The sequence below is a fragment of the Parasteatoda tepidariorum genome, chromosome 6 (assembly GCF_982258835.1).
Source record: "Parasteatoda tepidariorum strain Cologne lab strain chromosome 6, Ptep-v5.0, whole genome shotgun sequence".
NCBI lineage: Eukaryota > Metazoa > Arthropoda > Arachnida > Araneae > Theridiidae > Parasteatoda > Parasteatoda tepidariorum.
Window position 1 is genome coordinate 54,727,168 of NC_141760.1, and position 17,075 is coordinate 54,744,242.

The 17,075-nt window shown below is 30.5% G+C and overlaps 1 protein-coding gene across 4 annotated transcripts in view; it reads left to right on the plus strand.

The window, feature by feature from the left end:
* LOC107437563 (uncharacterized) overlaps positions 1 to 17,075 on the plus strand; it is an 85,931-nt gene that overhangs the window by 34,775 nt on the left and 34,081 nt on the right. The window contains exon 1 of one of the 4 annotated variants that reach the window (XM_016049622.5): positions 15,906 to 16,296. The exons of the other annotated variants lie outside the window; for them this stretch is intronic. Within the exon in view, the coding sequence (XP_015905108.1) occupies positions 16,294 to 16,296 (3 nt within the window). The 5' untranslated portion in view covers positions 15,906 to 16,293. Of the gene's footprint in view, positions 1 to 15,905; positions 16,297 to 17,075 lie in introns of those variants that run through there. 4 annotated transcript variants of the gene reach the window in all.

Genomic DNA, 17,075 nt, shown 5'->3' on the forward strand with positions numbered 1-17,075 from the left:
ACAGATCTTTATAAAGAATGTGTGCTCTACGTTTTTTTAAGAATCCATTTCTGTATTTATATTTTGCTTTTATTTTTGCTTATTAAATTTTTCGTTTAATCGTTAAAAGATATGTCTTACGCTTTTTATTTGAAATCACAGGAAGTGGTATTCACTGAATGATTGCGTTTAGCGATTGCTCGAGTCTGAGTAATTCCCATGAGGTTTCTGTAATAAACATATGCGCTCTATCTATCAAATGCAAATGTTCTAATCTATCAAATGCAAATGTTCTATTAAAACAGCACCGAGATATTCTAAGCTACAGGTGAAAAACTGTGGTTTGCTCTGGGGTTAGAGCGCTCGCTTCCCAATGAAGTGAACCGGGTTCGAATCCCAGCGATGACTGGTCGATAAGAATTCCACACCCGGCTCGCACCGACCGCAGTGCTGACGAAATATATATTGTCAGTGGTAAGCAGATCATGGGATATAGTCCCCGTGCCGTTAGGCTGAACGTGACAGGTTATCGAGGTTTTCCTTCCCATGTAAGGGGAATGCTGTCTAATTCAACTAAATGCGGTTAGTTCAGCGGATTAATTCAAGCTTAGAGCCGCGACGGCTTAGGCTATAGAGCGTTCGCCTTTCAATGAGGTGAACCGGGTCCAAATCTCAGTTAATACGAATTCCGCATCCGGCTTGCACCGACCACAGTGTTGATGTAAAATATCCTCTGTGGTAGACGAATCATGGGCTAAAGTCCCCTTGTTGTCAGGCTAACCACGGGAGGTTCTCGTGGTCTTCCTCTCCGTGTAACGCAAATGCGGATTAGTTCCATCAAAAAGTCCTCCACGAAGGCAAACTTCTCCCAATACTTTAAGGCAGGGATGGGCAAACTTTTTTTGTCGAGGGCCAAAAATCAAGGAAAAAAATGCTTGGTGGGCCAAGTAAAAACTTCAAAATTTAAAAAAAAAAAGCGATATACAAGTTTTAATTTAAATATTTAGTGAGATGACGGAAATTGCGATTTCATTTTTTAAAGTTCCTTATATTAAGGTTCGAAGTGAGATGCGCTTATTTTAAGGAACAAGGCTTTTCTGTTAGTCTACTTCTGAAATGATTTTTTCTAAGGTTCATAGTTGAAAACTCTTGTTCACATATATAAGATTAAGCAAACATAGTACTGATTTTCTGGGCATGAAATATTAAATTTTGGAAACTAGCTTTTGGTAATGATTTGTAAAACTTTGGCATATTTAGAAACAACTGCTTCAGATGATTGTTAGATTGTCCGCTCTTTGGAGCGTAAAATGCTCAGTCTGCCAAATGAGAAGTACTATTTACCTTTATTAGATTCTATAAGTCAGCTTCTCGAGAAAGACAAATGCTAGTTGGAGCCAATCTACGGCTATTCTATAAAGAACTTCTGCCTTCAACATTTTACCAATTGAAGCTGTCTGTGCTAACTATTTCCTTTAATTTATGTTTTGGAGAACAAAAATAGAGAAAGTAAAAATGTCATCAGTACTTTGTTAAAAAAGGAAAAACAAAAATAATTGTAAACATAGTCGACAAGAAAGTGGATGTATATTGTTTATATTTGCCACTGATTGGCAAATAAAAATTCAATCCGCGGGCCGGATAAAATCTTCCGGCGGGCCACAGTTGGCTCGCGGGCCGTAGTTTGCCCATCCCTGCTTTAACCAGGAGGTTCCTTGTCTTCTAGATTGAGTTCAAAATCACAAGGATACGGAATTGAACATAGGTAGTCGTAAACTCAAAATTGAATCGATTGTTCAACGACCATTATTAAAAAAAAAAAAAAAAAAAAAGCTGCAGGTGAGGGGAATTTACTGTGTCCCTAACAGGTTCACAAGTGTTATGGAAAACAAAATAGACTCAACCCAAATTTCAAGGTAAATAATATTTTTGAGAAATTTCGAAATAAATTACGTTTATGCGTCAATTTTTTTTAATAAATTAATTACTTTTTTTTAAATACTTTCTATTTGCAAATTATAACTTAGCTGCTAACGTAGAAATGTTTCTATGCAGATAATCAATTACTGAAATATTTTATGCGTGCACTATTTTTTATATTATAGCATTTTTTATTACAGTTTTGAAATACTAGCCTTTTTCTAATTCAACTTTTTACGTTAAGATTATTTTCTAAATACATCCGTGCAAAAAAATATGCAATTTTTTCAGTGTAAGCTGATTATATTTTGTATGTATAAGCCTCGACGTTGTGTGTTCGGATTTCATGTTTGTGTTTACAAACAACAGAAGAAAAAAAAAGAAAAGAAGAAAGCTTTCTTCACTCATGATTTAAAAAAGAAGTATTAGAGTGTCCTTGACTTTTAAAGCATTGCAGGAAAATAAATAAATAAAGTAAGGTCTTGAAGCTCGCCTTTCAATAACGGAAGGGTTAAAAAGTTTGTGTGCCGAGTGGTGTGTGAAGAAGGAAAAAAATTCTTTCCTTTCACTTTTCCTTTCATCAGCGTTTATTTATGAAATCGCTTTTTCGAATATTATTTTCTCTTCAGCTTAGTGCTCAGGAAATTTCGTTCTTATATGTCACATTTATTTTCTAAGTTTCCCTAAAATTAATGATTTTTGCAGAAGCAGAATATTTAATGAATTAAGCTGACTGTTTGCTCGCAAAATGCTGCTTAGACAAATTCCTTAAGCGAAGATAGGATAAAACTTAGAGTCAGTAAAATATTACTGATACTAAAAACTCTTATTACAGGACTCGCGGGCCATTCATTGGTTTCAAGTATGAATTTTAGGCTATGTCTTCTGGGGTCTGTAAAGAAGAAATCTGGATCCGTTAACGGACTCTTCACAAAATATCTTTTCATAAAAACGGATCCTTCACAAAATATTTTTACTTAAAAACGGACCCTTCACAAAATGATTTTTCTTGTAATCGGACCCTTCACAAATTTGTTTATCTTCATTATTTTTTTGTTAATTGAATAAACCCTTCCCAGTGCAAAAAACAAGAAAGATGGATGTAAACGAATTAAGTTTTGTCTTCGGCTTACGATTCTTCCATTATTCGTCCGAAATGAATATTCTGCGTTCAGCAGTATAGGCTAAATACCAAATATTTGTATGTTGCATCTCTAATTTAGAAGCAGCAATTTCTGTTTATTGTTGAAAATTAAACTTTTTTTAATTATAATTTTACAGTGCTGAGCCTAATCTTGTATCTATTTACAATTTAAAAACTCATTGAAAAAGTTTTTTACAATAACCGGACCCTATTTGCACAAATTCATAAAAGCCGGACCGTGGTTGAAAAATGTGAGTAATTTTTTCACAATTTCACTAAAACCGGACCTTTCACAAAATGTCTGGACAGACCCCTGGCCTTTAAAGGAGTGTAAATGACAGAATTATAAATAAAGTTATTAAATGATTACTTTTGTTAAATGAAAGTTTATATTAAACAGATTGGAGTATACAAAAATCTGATTCTATAATTTGAAAGGACATATTATTGTTAAAATGATATCTTAATATACACTAATAATTAAATAAATAATTCTAAGAAACTGAAGCAGAAAAATATTACTTGATAAAAAAATTTCATTCGTTTCAGAAACACATAAATTGGAAATAACAGTAGACATGTTTCAAGTGCTCAAAAACGCGCGCCCGTTTTCAAGATTTGCCAGGCGTGAATGAGAAGAAACAAGAGTTACGTTTCATATTTCAAATGTCTTTTGATTCTTCTCATTTTCGTCTGGCAAGTCTTGAAAATGAGCGCCTGCTTTTGAGCGCTTGAAACATGTCTACTATTATTTCCAATTTGTATATTTTTGAAGTCAATGAAGTTTTTAATCGAGTAATATACACTAATAATGTTGGATTGCGTTAACAATGTAATGTTTGACGTGGGATCTAGGAATACTAAAGAGATTCTTCCTGTTGATATTAGAAATTTAGTGTAATTAGTGTTGTATGAATTCATACTGCATCAAAATTATTGAGCTGAAATAAAAAAGATAATGTTTTGCATTAAAATTGTGTGAACCTAATTAGCATTTTTGTGTTTAATCGTCGTAAATTACTTTGAAATTATGTAAGGAAAATTTCAGTAATTTATGAAAATTTCCCCTTTTAACAAACTTAAGGGTTTTACCTGGTTAAAAACATTATTTACTTCAAAAATATATATTTTTAAAGCGAATGAAGTTTTTAATCGGGTCATATTTTTCCGTTTAATTTCCTTAGGATTATTTATTTTAAAACTTAATGGTTCTTTCCTGGAATTCTACCTCTAATCTTAGATCGAAAAGAATTATATATATGATCGCAATTCTCTTGTTTATTAAGCAAATAAATAATATTTTGAAAGTTTTTATTTATTGAAATGTGTTGTATTGAACTTAGAACATAATCATCAAATTTCACAGCTAGTATTCTTAAAAAAAATTTTGTAGCTATTACTGTTATACAATAAAAAAATATTAAAACTACATACAATTCAAAAATTTAAAATTTGGTATGTAAGTTAAACCGAACACACTTCAATTATTAAAATGAAACTAGAAATATTAATTAGTATAGTTACTTAACAAACTATTGCGTTCATAAGATTCTTTTGTAGATTTACATAGAAGAAGCAAAATACCTTTAGTTCCTAAGAGGACTTTTAAATAAAATATTAGGGAATCTAAACAAAATGAATTGACAACTGGTCCCATTTGTTTACCTCATCTTTCATATTTGGCACTTTTTTAATACAATCATAACAATAGAAAAGATACTTTATACATTTAGAACAACGGCTTCTTATGACATTTGCAAACGATAATTCCATTCCAGTATTTCTGGAAAACATGTTTTTATTTATAAAAATAAATGGGTTTGTTGCACAGGAGGGTGTGTCCGGCAACATGTGGAAAATGTTGAGATGTTAACAATGTTCTAAAACATTTTTGTTAATAGGTTATTTTTATTTTCTCTTCTGCGGACAAAGAAGAATCAGAAGTTTTAAGTAACTGCCACTAACATTTTGGAACGCTTTTGCAAGTTGGGGTCCTCGGAGTACCTTGCCCCATTTACCAGTGCAATAAGTTTACAGTATTGTTAATGGCAAGTAATGAAGGGGCATACGTTGAATAGTTTTTAGGATTCAAGTCTTAATGCACGTAGTTTTTATCGCGGTTATACTAAAACTTGTGGAAAACATAATTTCATAACTTACTCCTAATTAGTCACTAATGTCATTTTGTGACTCCTTACAATATTGGACGGGCTAACCGGACAGTATCGTGGTCTGGTTGTGTATATAATGCGATGAATGATTAAAAGCAAATCATTAAAGTCTTCGCGACATTCTATAGACAGCAAAATTAACGATTGTCAAAGGGTAATGAATTGTCTGCAAGTCGCCGCTTTATTCGTCGAAAAGGCATTCCATGTGCATTATATCATTATTTTTAAATAAATATGGAATTATTGTGAATATTTTATGATATTGGGAAAATTACTTTATTCCACGCTTGTTTTTTTCATTGTAGAAATGAACATTGTAGCGTTTATTATATTTTAGAAAAATGCTTCTAAAGAGACCTTACCTTATTAATATCAGCAATTTTTTTTAATCGTTTAAAATTTTCAATTTTTTGAGAAGTGGTCACATGTTTTAAAAAGTGGCTACTGTATAAAATGATACAACTGACCTCTGGTCAGTAGAAAAATTTCCTAATTTTGAGTGTCCCTTTCTTTCGGAAAAGATTGTGCACCTCTAACTAATAAATCCATTGCTCATGTTTAAAGTGATTTTTTGTAAGATGGAGTGTTAGGTAAATAACTCACCCCATTTGACAATGCAACAATCAGGCCCTTGCATTTTTTTAATATTTGCTGTCTGTTTGTCGTATAAATGTATAAACTCGTGAAAGGAAGAATGTAATTTTTGTTTAAGTTCTTCAAATCAAATCAAAGAAATCAGCTGACAAAATAGCGTGCCCACATACCATTTATTTCAATATAAATAATGCAGTTAGGTTGTTTGAAGATTTTTCTACCAGCACTGAATGCAAATGGACGGACATAATTTTGCTGTGTTTTTCACAATAATTAAGGCACGCAATTTCATCTTTAGACGGTTATTTATTTAGATTCTCTATGACAATGAAATGCAATTTGTCGAGCACTGATTGGGCAATTGAACTTGTAAGTATTTTATTTATTGATGAAGCTTTTAGTAAACGAAATTCTTTGAAAGAAAAGATAGCTTTTCGCTTAAACATTGTTGACATCGAACTTTTCAAAACCATCAAAGCGCAAAAACAATTGTCTAATTAGCTCAAGTGTTTTGTAATTGTGTCATGTCTTTTATAGATAACCTTTTTTTATATACGCATAATTAAGTTTTAAATTTTTTTTTATATATATACGTAAAGCTCCTGAACAAATTTTGTACGGAAAGTATTCGTATTAAATGACCAAAAATTCCAGGTTAGGGGATTATATAAGGCAATTGCCGAAGAATTAAGTACCTTGCAAGTTAGTTAAAACTTTATTAACTCTATCTCTTTCTAATGGTTTCCCATGTTGCGATTTTTCTTCTTTTTTTATGAAATCATGATGTGAAGGATCAGTAAAACTAAAAAGGTTCAACTGCTTTCGAGTGACTTTTGAAAATGAAAGGTCATCATATTTTCTGAAAATTTTTAGAATCAACGAGCAACGAGCGGATTAGATAGAGTTCTAATGTTTGAAGCAGCGATTCCCAAATTTTTTGGGCTACGGAACCCTAAATGATCCAACTTTTTTCGACGAAATCCCGACATTGTTAATAATGTAATATCTAAAAGCAATATAAAATAAAGTATCTAAATACAATTGTGAGCTTATTTACCAATAAAAGACTACTTTATTTTGAAAATTTGAGTGGGATTTTTTTCATAGTTTTGTTCATTAGTTGTCTTAAATTAGATTTAATATCCCAGCAGTTTATTTTGCACTACTGGAGCTGTATATATAGTTTTAAATTGGTTTTTGGTTTAAATACCTAAGCTTAAAATGAAATAAATAAGCCCAATTATGATTTTCGTTCAAATGAAAGCTAAAAAAGAAACTTATTTCTTTATTAATGAATTTAGTAAATTATGATTTTCGTTCAAATGAAAGCTAAAAAAGAAACTTATTTCTTTATTAACGAATTTAGTAATTTTATTTTGATTTTAAAAGCGCGATGGCAAATATTTTTGCTACATTATTTTAATTAAAAAAAAAAAAAAAAAACCTGGAAAGAAAGGAATTTTAGCGTATTTTATAAGCATTGCCCTTATTTGCAATTATAAGCAAATTACAAACCTCCTCATTCCTCTTGATGTTTACGTATATTTGGACGGCCTCCATAATGATGTCATAGTTTAAACTTTTGTTGATGCCATTCCCAAAATGATTTAATAAAAAATGCCTTATTAACGGTAGTTTATGAAGCATATGCGATTTTCTAACGATCATTTATCGTTTGCGTTTTCAAATTGCTCGTGGGTTTCACATTAATTTAAGTTTAGATTTGTTAAATATTGAATATTAATAAATTTAAAATAGTAGGGGAGAGTGGGGTCAATTGTAACAGGGTACGATTGTAACAGAGCAATTATTTCGAGTGTCGGGTTCTGGATTCGGTTCCTACGTGGCGCACAAGGTGTATTTAATAAATCTACATGTACACCCCTGCTGGCAACCATTTTTATGTACTTTTGAAAGAGTTATATCACAAAAGGTATTTTCACGATACGTAAGTATTTTTTTTGGTGTTGGAATATTATATTGTAACATAGTAATTTTGTTTAAACAAATAAAAATTATTAACCGAATATGTAAGTGGACACCTTAATTAACATTTAAAAAAAAAGATTAGTTTTGTTAATTAACATGCATTGTTTTTAACAAATGAAGCTGAAATGGCGACTAGGGGACGATTGTAACAATAAGTAAAGGGACGACTGTAACAGCTGAAAATAAATAATCTTATGTTTACAAACCATTACTTAACTCTTTAAGAACCACCAATAGTTTCCTATATCATTTATATTATGTTGCATGTGCATTATTTCATTTGTCATCTTTCACAGCATAAATTAAAATTTTAACCCCTTAAAGTTAAAAGTTTAACCCTTTAGGTCTCTGCTCATTATTATTTTTACTCCTAAAATATCATTACTATTTTGATCAATAAAAAAATATATCACAACTATGATAATATGTATAATTAACTATGTTTTAGTTGAATTTATGAACTGTTACAATTGACCCCGTAAGTGGGGACAATTGTAACAAGTGCGCGACTGTCAAAAATTGTTAATCACTAATATAATAACATTTAAAATAAGGTATTTATTTTTTTTTTCTAGTAGAGGATAGTCTACTTTACTCGTCTGTCAATTTATACTAATAATATATTGGATTTTGTGTTAGTTAAAAATAGTTAAGCAAAAAATGTTACAATTGACCCCACTCTCCCCTACTTTTTTTTCCTGGTGTCTCTGTGTAATTTGCAAATAAATTATTCTGTATATATGATATATAAGCCTTAAAATAAGTGAATAAAATGCATTAATTTCGAATTTAAAGCACTTTTGCACAATTTTTTCTTCGTTTGCTTCGCATGTGCATTCTCATATTTAAAAATTACTTTTAAGTTAAGAAAAAAAAGTATTTGACTACAATTAAGAATTGCGTGTTTTCCCAGTGCATTGACATATTAATCTGCATTCATTAATTTTGCATACTCACGAACTCCATTTTCTGAATTCTTCGAAGATGAAATTATGAATATTTATATTTTCTAGTTTTCATTAATTTTTCTGAAGGAAACTTATTGATTTAGAATGTGCAGAAACATAGTTTTTATGCCTGAAACAGTGATATATAAATTTATCTTCTTTATATGCCTCTGCATTGGTAATATAAACATTTACTTACCAGATTAAGTATTTACCACAATTACATGGTTAGGGTGGAACTTAGTTTATCTTTAAGCTAATCGGACAACGCTGTGTGTTTTTTTTCTTGTGGAGGCACACCCTAAGTAGAGTCTTTTCATTTAAGGAAAAATATCAATAGTTTTTAGCCGAACGTGTTATTTATTTTTATTATTATGAAGATTTCGATCATTTTGTTAGCACAATTATAAAAAGATAATATTTCTCTTTCTCTTATTAATATTTTCACGCGTTCTATCAGTCTCTCTATTTAAATGGATCAGTGAAATTGCTTAATAAAATGTTACAGAACGAATTCAATTTTTTTAAAATAAAATTTCTACTTAAGTTCCCCCTCCCACTCTGAGCTGTGTTTTATAAATTTAAATTATTTCTAAAATTTCCGGCATTCCGCTTTACTCTAGGCGGGGAGAGAGAAACTTTGAAAATTGACTGTCCATGCCAGCAGCATATATACAATATTTCTTATAATAAAATAAGTTTGTTAATAGAACATAAATACACGCAGCCCAGAGAGAAAATTAATATGAATTCGAATAAGGCTTAACAAAACCGTAGCTGGCAGAAATTAAATATTACGAAATTATTTAATACAATTGGTAAATTTATGTAAATCATCTTATTATGACATAATTATCTTTATTATACAACTAAAAACATACATGCATTTTTATAACAGCAGTTTAATTAACTTGTTTCTGTGAAATGTTCAGTATCGTGCAGGGCAAACTCAAATTTTCACCTTCTCTGCTCGATTGTTAACAAAAATATAGATCGTCTCTTTCCAAACGTATGCCGACATTGGCAGAAATAATTCATGAATAGAGTAAATGCATCTGAGCTTGGTGTAAGATTTATCGATTGTTGGTGTATTTTAACAATTCCCTTTAGTGTGTATGTACGCCGCTCAATTCGGTGTTAACTGAAGATACCACACGATTTTTAAACACCAAATTCAGATAGGTCATACGCCAGAGTTTTTATGTAGGTATTAGATCGCAGATTATGCGGAAAAATCAGAGTCGGATAACGAAAAATCCGGATAATTGGACAACTTAAACAACTATGAGAATGTTTTAAGTAATTTCCCTTCGCATTTCTCAAGGCTTTAAATCGGCAATTATAGTGCTCATTATAGCATATTACAAATGACGTGTTTAAAAGTTTTAATTTTTTAAAATTTTATTGGAAACTACTTGCCACCCATATTGATACTGGGCTGAATAAACGTGAGGTTTTTTTTTCAAGGCTACCGAGGAACTGAAAAAACCATTTTTCCACACCTTTTAGATATTCTAAAAAAAAAAAAAAAGGTGCTTTCGTTTTTTTTTTTTAAATTTTTTTTTATTCTTTTTTTTTTAGAAGAATCAACTAGAAACGTGGCTCTTTGACGATTCGGATAATTGAACAATCCGATTAATCGGCGTTCGGATAATTGGACAACCCGGTGAATCAGTGTTCTACTGTATCTGTTAATGTAGTAACATCTGTATATTTTAAGAATACCACCAGGATTGACCTTATGATATACCAAGATTACCTTTTAATTGAGCCTACCCATTAATACTCTTTATCTTGACGTGGGGCAGTGTTCCCCAACCTTTTTATCACCGCGGACCTGTCAACATTTGATAATTTTACAGCGGCCCTCTGGGAGGGGGACGTTGATTGTTTACATTTTAGATTATTTTGATTTATTAATTTTAATTTAATTGTATTTAAACATGCCTTCAAAATAAAATACAGTTACACCAAAAAATAAGTATAAAGTGATTTGACATTTTAACTTACTAACATTTTAACTACACTTTAACTTACTTAAATCAAATAGTCACGATCGAGAGAGAAGACGAAGTTCCTCATTAGTTCCAATTGTAAATTTCGTGCCCGCTTTAGTTTTTTATTTATGATATTTACAGTTATGATGATTGATTTTTTTTTTATTAAAACTATTTGAAAGAGAAAATAGTTGCAGTGGTTTTCATTCTTTTTTTTTCCCTTTTTTTTTCTTTTCTTTTTAAAGCAGTAAAAATTTTATGTCACTACCTTCGGAGTCCCCCTTTTTTTAAATAAGTAAAATTTTAATGGAACCATTTTTAATTTGGGATTTATTTTCAATTTAGGGTATAAACCTAGGAATTTAAATTCAGTTTGAATGAAATGGGCGGCCTGGTACCATTTTATCCACGGACCGGTACTGTTCCGCGGACCGGGGGTTGGGGAACACTGGTCTAAGGTACCCATGACCAAATTTTGATAACTTTTAATGATGAAAAAAAAAAAAAAAATGACGATAACGAAAAATATTTGGTTTTACTTCCTCTCTTCAAACACTCCTCCCTCACTCCCGTAGTGTGTTCAACAAGTCTACTACTGCTTCCTACATTCTGTACAGAAAAATATTTTTTTCTCCCCACTCCCCTTTCTTTCCGATAGTCGCGGATTCCGGATGTCCACTATTGCTTTTCTTGTTAAAATAAATAAACAAATAAATAGTAATGCTTAATTGCTTATACATAATAGATATGAACACGTGATGCAATTGCAAAACTGTTACTCCTTTTTCTTAATTTCAATTTGTGATATTGTATTGTTAATGATGAAGTCTCACCGCGTGAGTCAGCATTTCCTTATTAGTATAATTACATCGATAAAATGAAAGATAATATGTTGACATAATTTTATGCATGCTGTATTTGTTATTTTAAAAAATCTGTGGTACATAATCCATATTAACATGACTGCCGTCATAGGCGATTTTGCACGATGCTATTTCAGCAGGATTTTGCAAGATATCGATATTTGACGATATGTTTCGATATTTTTCAATTCATCTAATTTATTTTACTCTTACATTATGCAGATTTGTTTTATTTTTATTAAAAAAGATAAAAGTGAAAAAGACTATTCTCATGTAGACCTCCTTTGCTATCTCGTGTACCGTAAAAAGGGGAGTTTAAGTAATTTAAATAGGCATTTCTTCATATAATTCTCATCCCTGTAGCTCAAAATTAAATTTGCTTTATATAGATCAGTTACCAACTGGCTGCTTGCGGGCCGCATCCGGCCCTCGAAGCCTTTTTTTGTGGCCCGCGAACTATATTATTTTTCATTTTGTGCTGACAATTTTCGTAAAAAATCTATATGGGTTTAAAATACTTTTCTTTCGTTAAAAAAAAAAAAAAAAAAAAAAAAAACTAATTTCTTCGTTTTTGTAAAATTTAGCATACCAACGGTGCAAAAAAATTTATTTCTCAGGTTTTGCACTCAAGAAAATATTTATTATTATTTATAATTCAATACTTTTGTTTCGAACAACTTGATAAAAATCTGACAGTAATATTTGATGATCCTTCAAACATAAAAAAAATCCTTTATAAAATTTTGACCAAGTTGCGGCCCGCCATTTGACTGGTGTTTTTAATTGGGGCTCCCGGCCTCACGTAAGTTGGAAACCCCTGATATAGATTGTATAATTTTCTAAATAGTAGGTCGCCGAACAATGCAAACTTAGGCATTTTACATCGCTTTTTCTAAGCACAATGCGTTAAGTGAGGTTAACAATGTTTAGAGAATTTATATGAATTTCGAACAAAAATACCAAGGACCCATGTTAAGTCGTCGTTCTAGCAACCGTAATTGTGAAATAGGATACATAAAAACTTCTCCAAATTCTCAAAAAAAGAATTTAAGGCGAAGTACTCGAAATTACCTAATAAAAACGGAATGCGTGATGTCGACTTACACCTATTCATATCGTAAAATATATTCCAGCATTGTTTTAGATGTCGACAAAATGTAAAAATAAAACAGGGTCAAAGTCGAGCAAAAGCGTGCATCTATCCATATATTTGACACGCATTTATTCCCTCGACAGTAACTGAAAGTACTGTGCTTTTAGATTTAAATCAATTGTACCTTTATATGAATGCACATTATTTTTAATTCACTATAGTTTTTGTTTTGTTCACTAAGTCACTTTCACTAAGTCACTTTCACTAGAGATACGCTGTTTTGAAAGGGTCATTGTGAATAGTATGCACTTTATGCAAACACTGAAGAAAAAGTGGAATAACTCTTTACTTTTTTGTCGTTATTGATTAAAACAGTAGATAAAAACTCTCCTGTCCAACTTTCATATTCATTTTTATGGTTGGACAAACAATATTAGTGTTTTTTTTTTTTTTTTTTTGTTGAATTGTAATGGCAAAAGTTAAGTTGTATAGTTACTATGGAAATCGTCTCGCGGAAATGTCACCGTCTGTTCAGTGTTTTATATTCATACTCATTCATTTTAAATTTCTTTTATGAGCATTCACTTCTTTTTTATGCTACGTCCACTGTTATGATTTAGTCAACATTAATCTGAATTTTCGAAATATGTTCTGCGCAACTTTAGGGTTCCGTGGCGGGATTACTGAGTTAGGATTTTTTTTTTAACTAATAATAATTATGTTTGTATTAAAGTAATTATCCATAATTTATTTAATATTTCGGTTGTTTATATGAAATTGTTTGCGTAAATGCCGTTGAAAATAATTATTTTACGACTACTTTATTTTTTAAATATTTAATTAGAGAAATAAGAGTCGCAGTAGCTGTTTGATACGAATTCTGCATCTCACAGCTCGCACCGAACACAGTTCTGAAGGAAGGCTAGTTTGTCTCAATGCTTGGTCCAGAAATTCCCTTGTCTTCTGGGCTGGGTTAAAAAATGACGACTGTTCAACGCCAGTTATAAAATAAAATGAGATTAGAGGAATGAAGATTTTTCATGATTTTATCATTAATTTTATATAAGGTTTTATGTTCGATAGTTAAATTTGCAGTCCTTGTGCTGTATCTTGTGTAGTTATGAATTTGTTTTTGGGTGCATATACATAAGCTGAAAATGTTATGGCTTCGAAATGAAAAGTAAAAAGAACTTCTATCAACGTTGAAAATGGTTTTTAGGGAACCATATTCCTTTATTAAAAAGTGAAATAATTTTATTTTAATTCGAAACGCTCGTTAAGAGATACTAATGCAGTATTTTATTAATGCATATTCTTTTCATAATTTGTTCAATATACTTTTTTTTACTAGAAACATAGTATTTTCTTTTAAAAAATGAAATTTCTATTCATATGCATATTACTTGAAATGATTTCAGGAAGACCTAACATTCTGAAAGATTAAATAAATTAGGAACCGTAGGTTGGATCTAAATATAATCATAATAATAAGTTTTAAAAATCATCACTGCATTACCCCTTTAACTCTTCCACGGAACCCTTAAGTTCCGCGAAACACCATTTAGAAACCTTTGGCCTAGGGGCAAGCTATCAAGAAAGAAAATAAAGGGTTATGTTAGATATGTAGTCAACAAAAAGTTTTTTTTTTGTTTTTGTTTTTTTTGGAAGTGTGAAGCTAATTTCCCAAAAATGGCAAGAGTTTTCTATTGGAAAGAGGAAGATAACTTGGCTTTGAAGTGTGGCAAAGCAAACATGAGGCTGTTTTTCTAAGGCTCCGTCGTAATATGATAGAATACTTTTTTTGCGTATAATAGTCTATTTTTATATTTACTGTGAGTTTTCAACTGTTATGACCTAACATGACTGTTAGGTCAAGTTCAGCTTATCCCAAGCCAGCGCTATCTACGCTTATTTTTAAAATGGCCCATAACGTCAATTTGGAGGAAAGCCACAGCCTTGTGAAAATGAAAAGCTTTTGTGGTCTAATTTTTTAAGACATAAAAACTTACTCCAATGCTGCATTACCTGGGCTCATAAATTTTGCAAATACTGAGAATAAGGCAGTGATTTTGATAATTTTCATCTAGGTGGGAAAATGTCGCCAAATTGGCGATTTAAAAAAAAAAAAAAAAAAAAAAAAACTTTTTTAATAGCTTTTAATATATGTTATTTGTCTGTTCTAAAGCCCAGATAATTTTTCACGGTAAAATTATACATAGTTTAAAATCATCGCATTGTGTAAGGCACTTAAAACTATGGCTTTTTTTTTGTTGACATTTTTCATTATCTTTTTATTTGGCGACAGAGCTTCGAAAAACAGTGTTAAAAGGTTAATATCATAGGCAAGAAATAAGTTGAAATGATGTCCATTTTTCGCGCTCCTGTATTGATACCAATAATAAAAATCCATTTTGCCATCTCTCGTAAGACATTCTTCAATTAAACAAACAACAAACAGTGGAAGAAAAAAAAATATTTCCCCTTCAAAAAAAAAAAAAGTTTCTAGAGAAGTTATATATAAAGCTGTGTAGTAATTTTTAACACGTTATAAACTTATAATGTTTGTATCTTTGATATTAGTATTTTGATGTTGATTTTTAAAATTGGTCGTGACCCATGACTTCTCGTAATATTCCGTTCTCGTTTATCGTGTTTTTACTGTATCTATTTTAAATAGAAACAGTGTACTTGTAATTTTTAAATCCTAAAAGAATTTCATCGTGTACATTTGAGGGAAATTTATGCCAGTAATAAATTCATATACGGCCCTGAAACAGCACATGATAATTCTCGAAATGGCGGACAAGATGTTAAGTTCTGAATAATAAATTATTGAATTTTAACTTCCTATTGTTCGGTTTGCTAACGTCAGCCCGATGAAAGAGAAGATTTTTCAAGGTTCATTTACGAAAAATCATTTTTTACTCCCTCCTATCAATTAGGCGTGTTCATCAAATCATTAATTTGTCATTATTTGAGGTACTTGGATTACGAAGACGTTGAAAAAAAAAAACAACTTCAAATCGAACTTTTGTCCTCTTGGTAAACTTTCACGTGACGTCCTTGTAGAATTGCAATTCTTTTGCCATGCCATTAACGTGACTTAGATCATTTCTAAGAAATCCTCTTGCTTAAAAATGATGAGATCTTAAAAAAAAACTGGTTCGACGAAAGTGAAAACTAGAGGGAGATAAGCTAAGCGACATGCAATTCAGAATGCATGTAGCAATAGCGAAGGACTGCATTGTAAAACGTGAAATGGAACAGAAGCTTTTGTGCAAGTGTTAAATCTTTTTCAATTAACCCTCCTGGAAGTTTTAAATTTTTTTATGTTCTGTTATTCGCTTATTTCTAAAACTAAATTATTTGATGACATGAAATAATTTTCAAGCTGATATTCTTGCTATTAAAATTTGATGTTCAGAATGATTCTTATTTGTTTAAGTACACAGAAGAATTTTTGATTTACTTCAATATATTTGAATTTTTGTTATGTACCAGAGGTAAAAGGCTTATTAAATTACGTACATTTTGGGATGTTAATATTGTGAAAATTTAATTACCCTTGGAATATCATTGTCGACTTTCCAGCTCGTATGGTATGTAAATACTTATGTGTTATTTAAGTTTTTATTTATATAGATATGAAAAGCTTAGTTAGGTTATGTTATATCAAATTTCTGATTTTGAGAAAAACAGCTTTAGAATGTAGAGATGTTTGTTTACAAAGCAATAAAACAAATATTTAAAAAAAAAAATTAACTTGACGAAATTATTTTTTAGTATAGACGTGCTCTTACTCTCAAAAATATATACATTTATGATTTATAGTACTTTGACTAAGATTTTTATGTACGAGACTATACTATCTTTTTAATTTGTGTTTATTAAGATTGTAGATTAATCTATATGGGTTAATGAGTGAGTTAAAAAAAATCTGTGTATCAAATGCGAATTAATTCTTATATTCATACTTTTATATAAGAATACTTTCATATAAATACTTTCATAGGGGAATGTTATTATTATTTTTTAATTAATTTTTTTAATACAATATTTTAAATAATATTAACACAGCAGTTCTCAAATGATGTTCCGTGTAAAAGTTAAAGGGGTTCCGAGAGTTAAGACCCTTTTTTAAGCCGTTAACATTTTTTAAAACTGTAATTTTATTTTGATACTATCAATAATCTAATATTTATTAATTATTCCGATTGTCTTTATGAAATTATTTAAAGTAAAATGCAAGAGAGAGAGAAATTAAATTTAAAAAAAATATCAAATGACAACAATTATGAAAAAGACGTGCATTCATAAAAAATTTGAATAATATTTCACCTTACGACTTTCAAATCAAAATAACTGAATTCTTTACTGA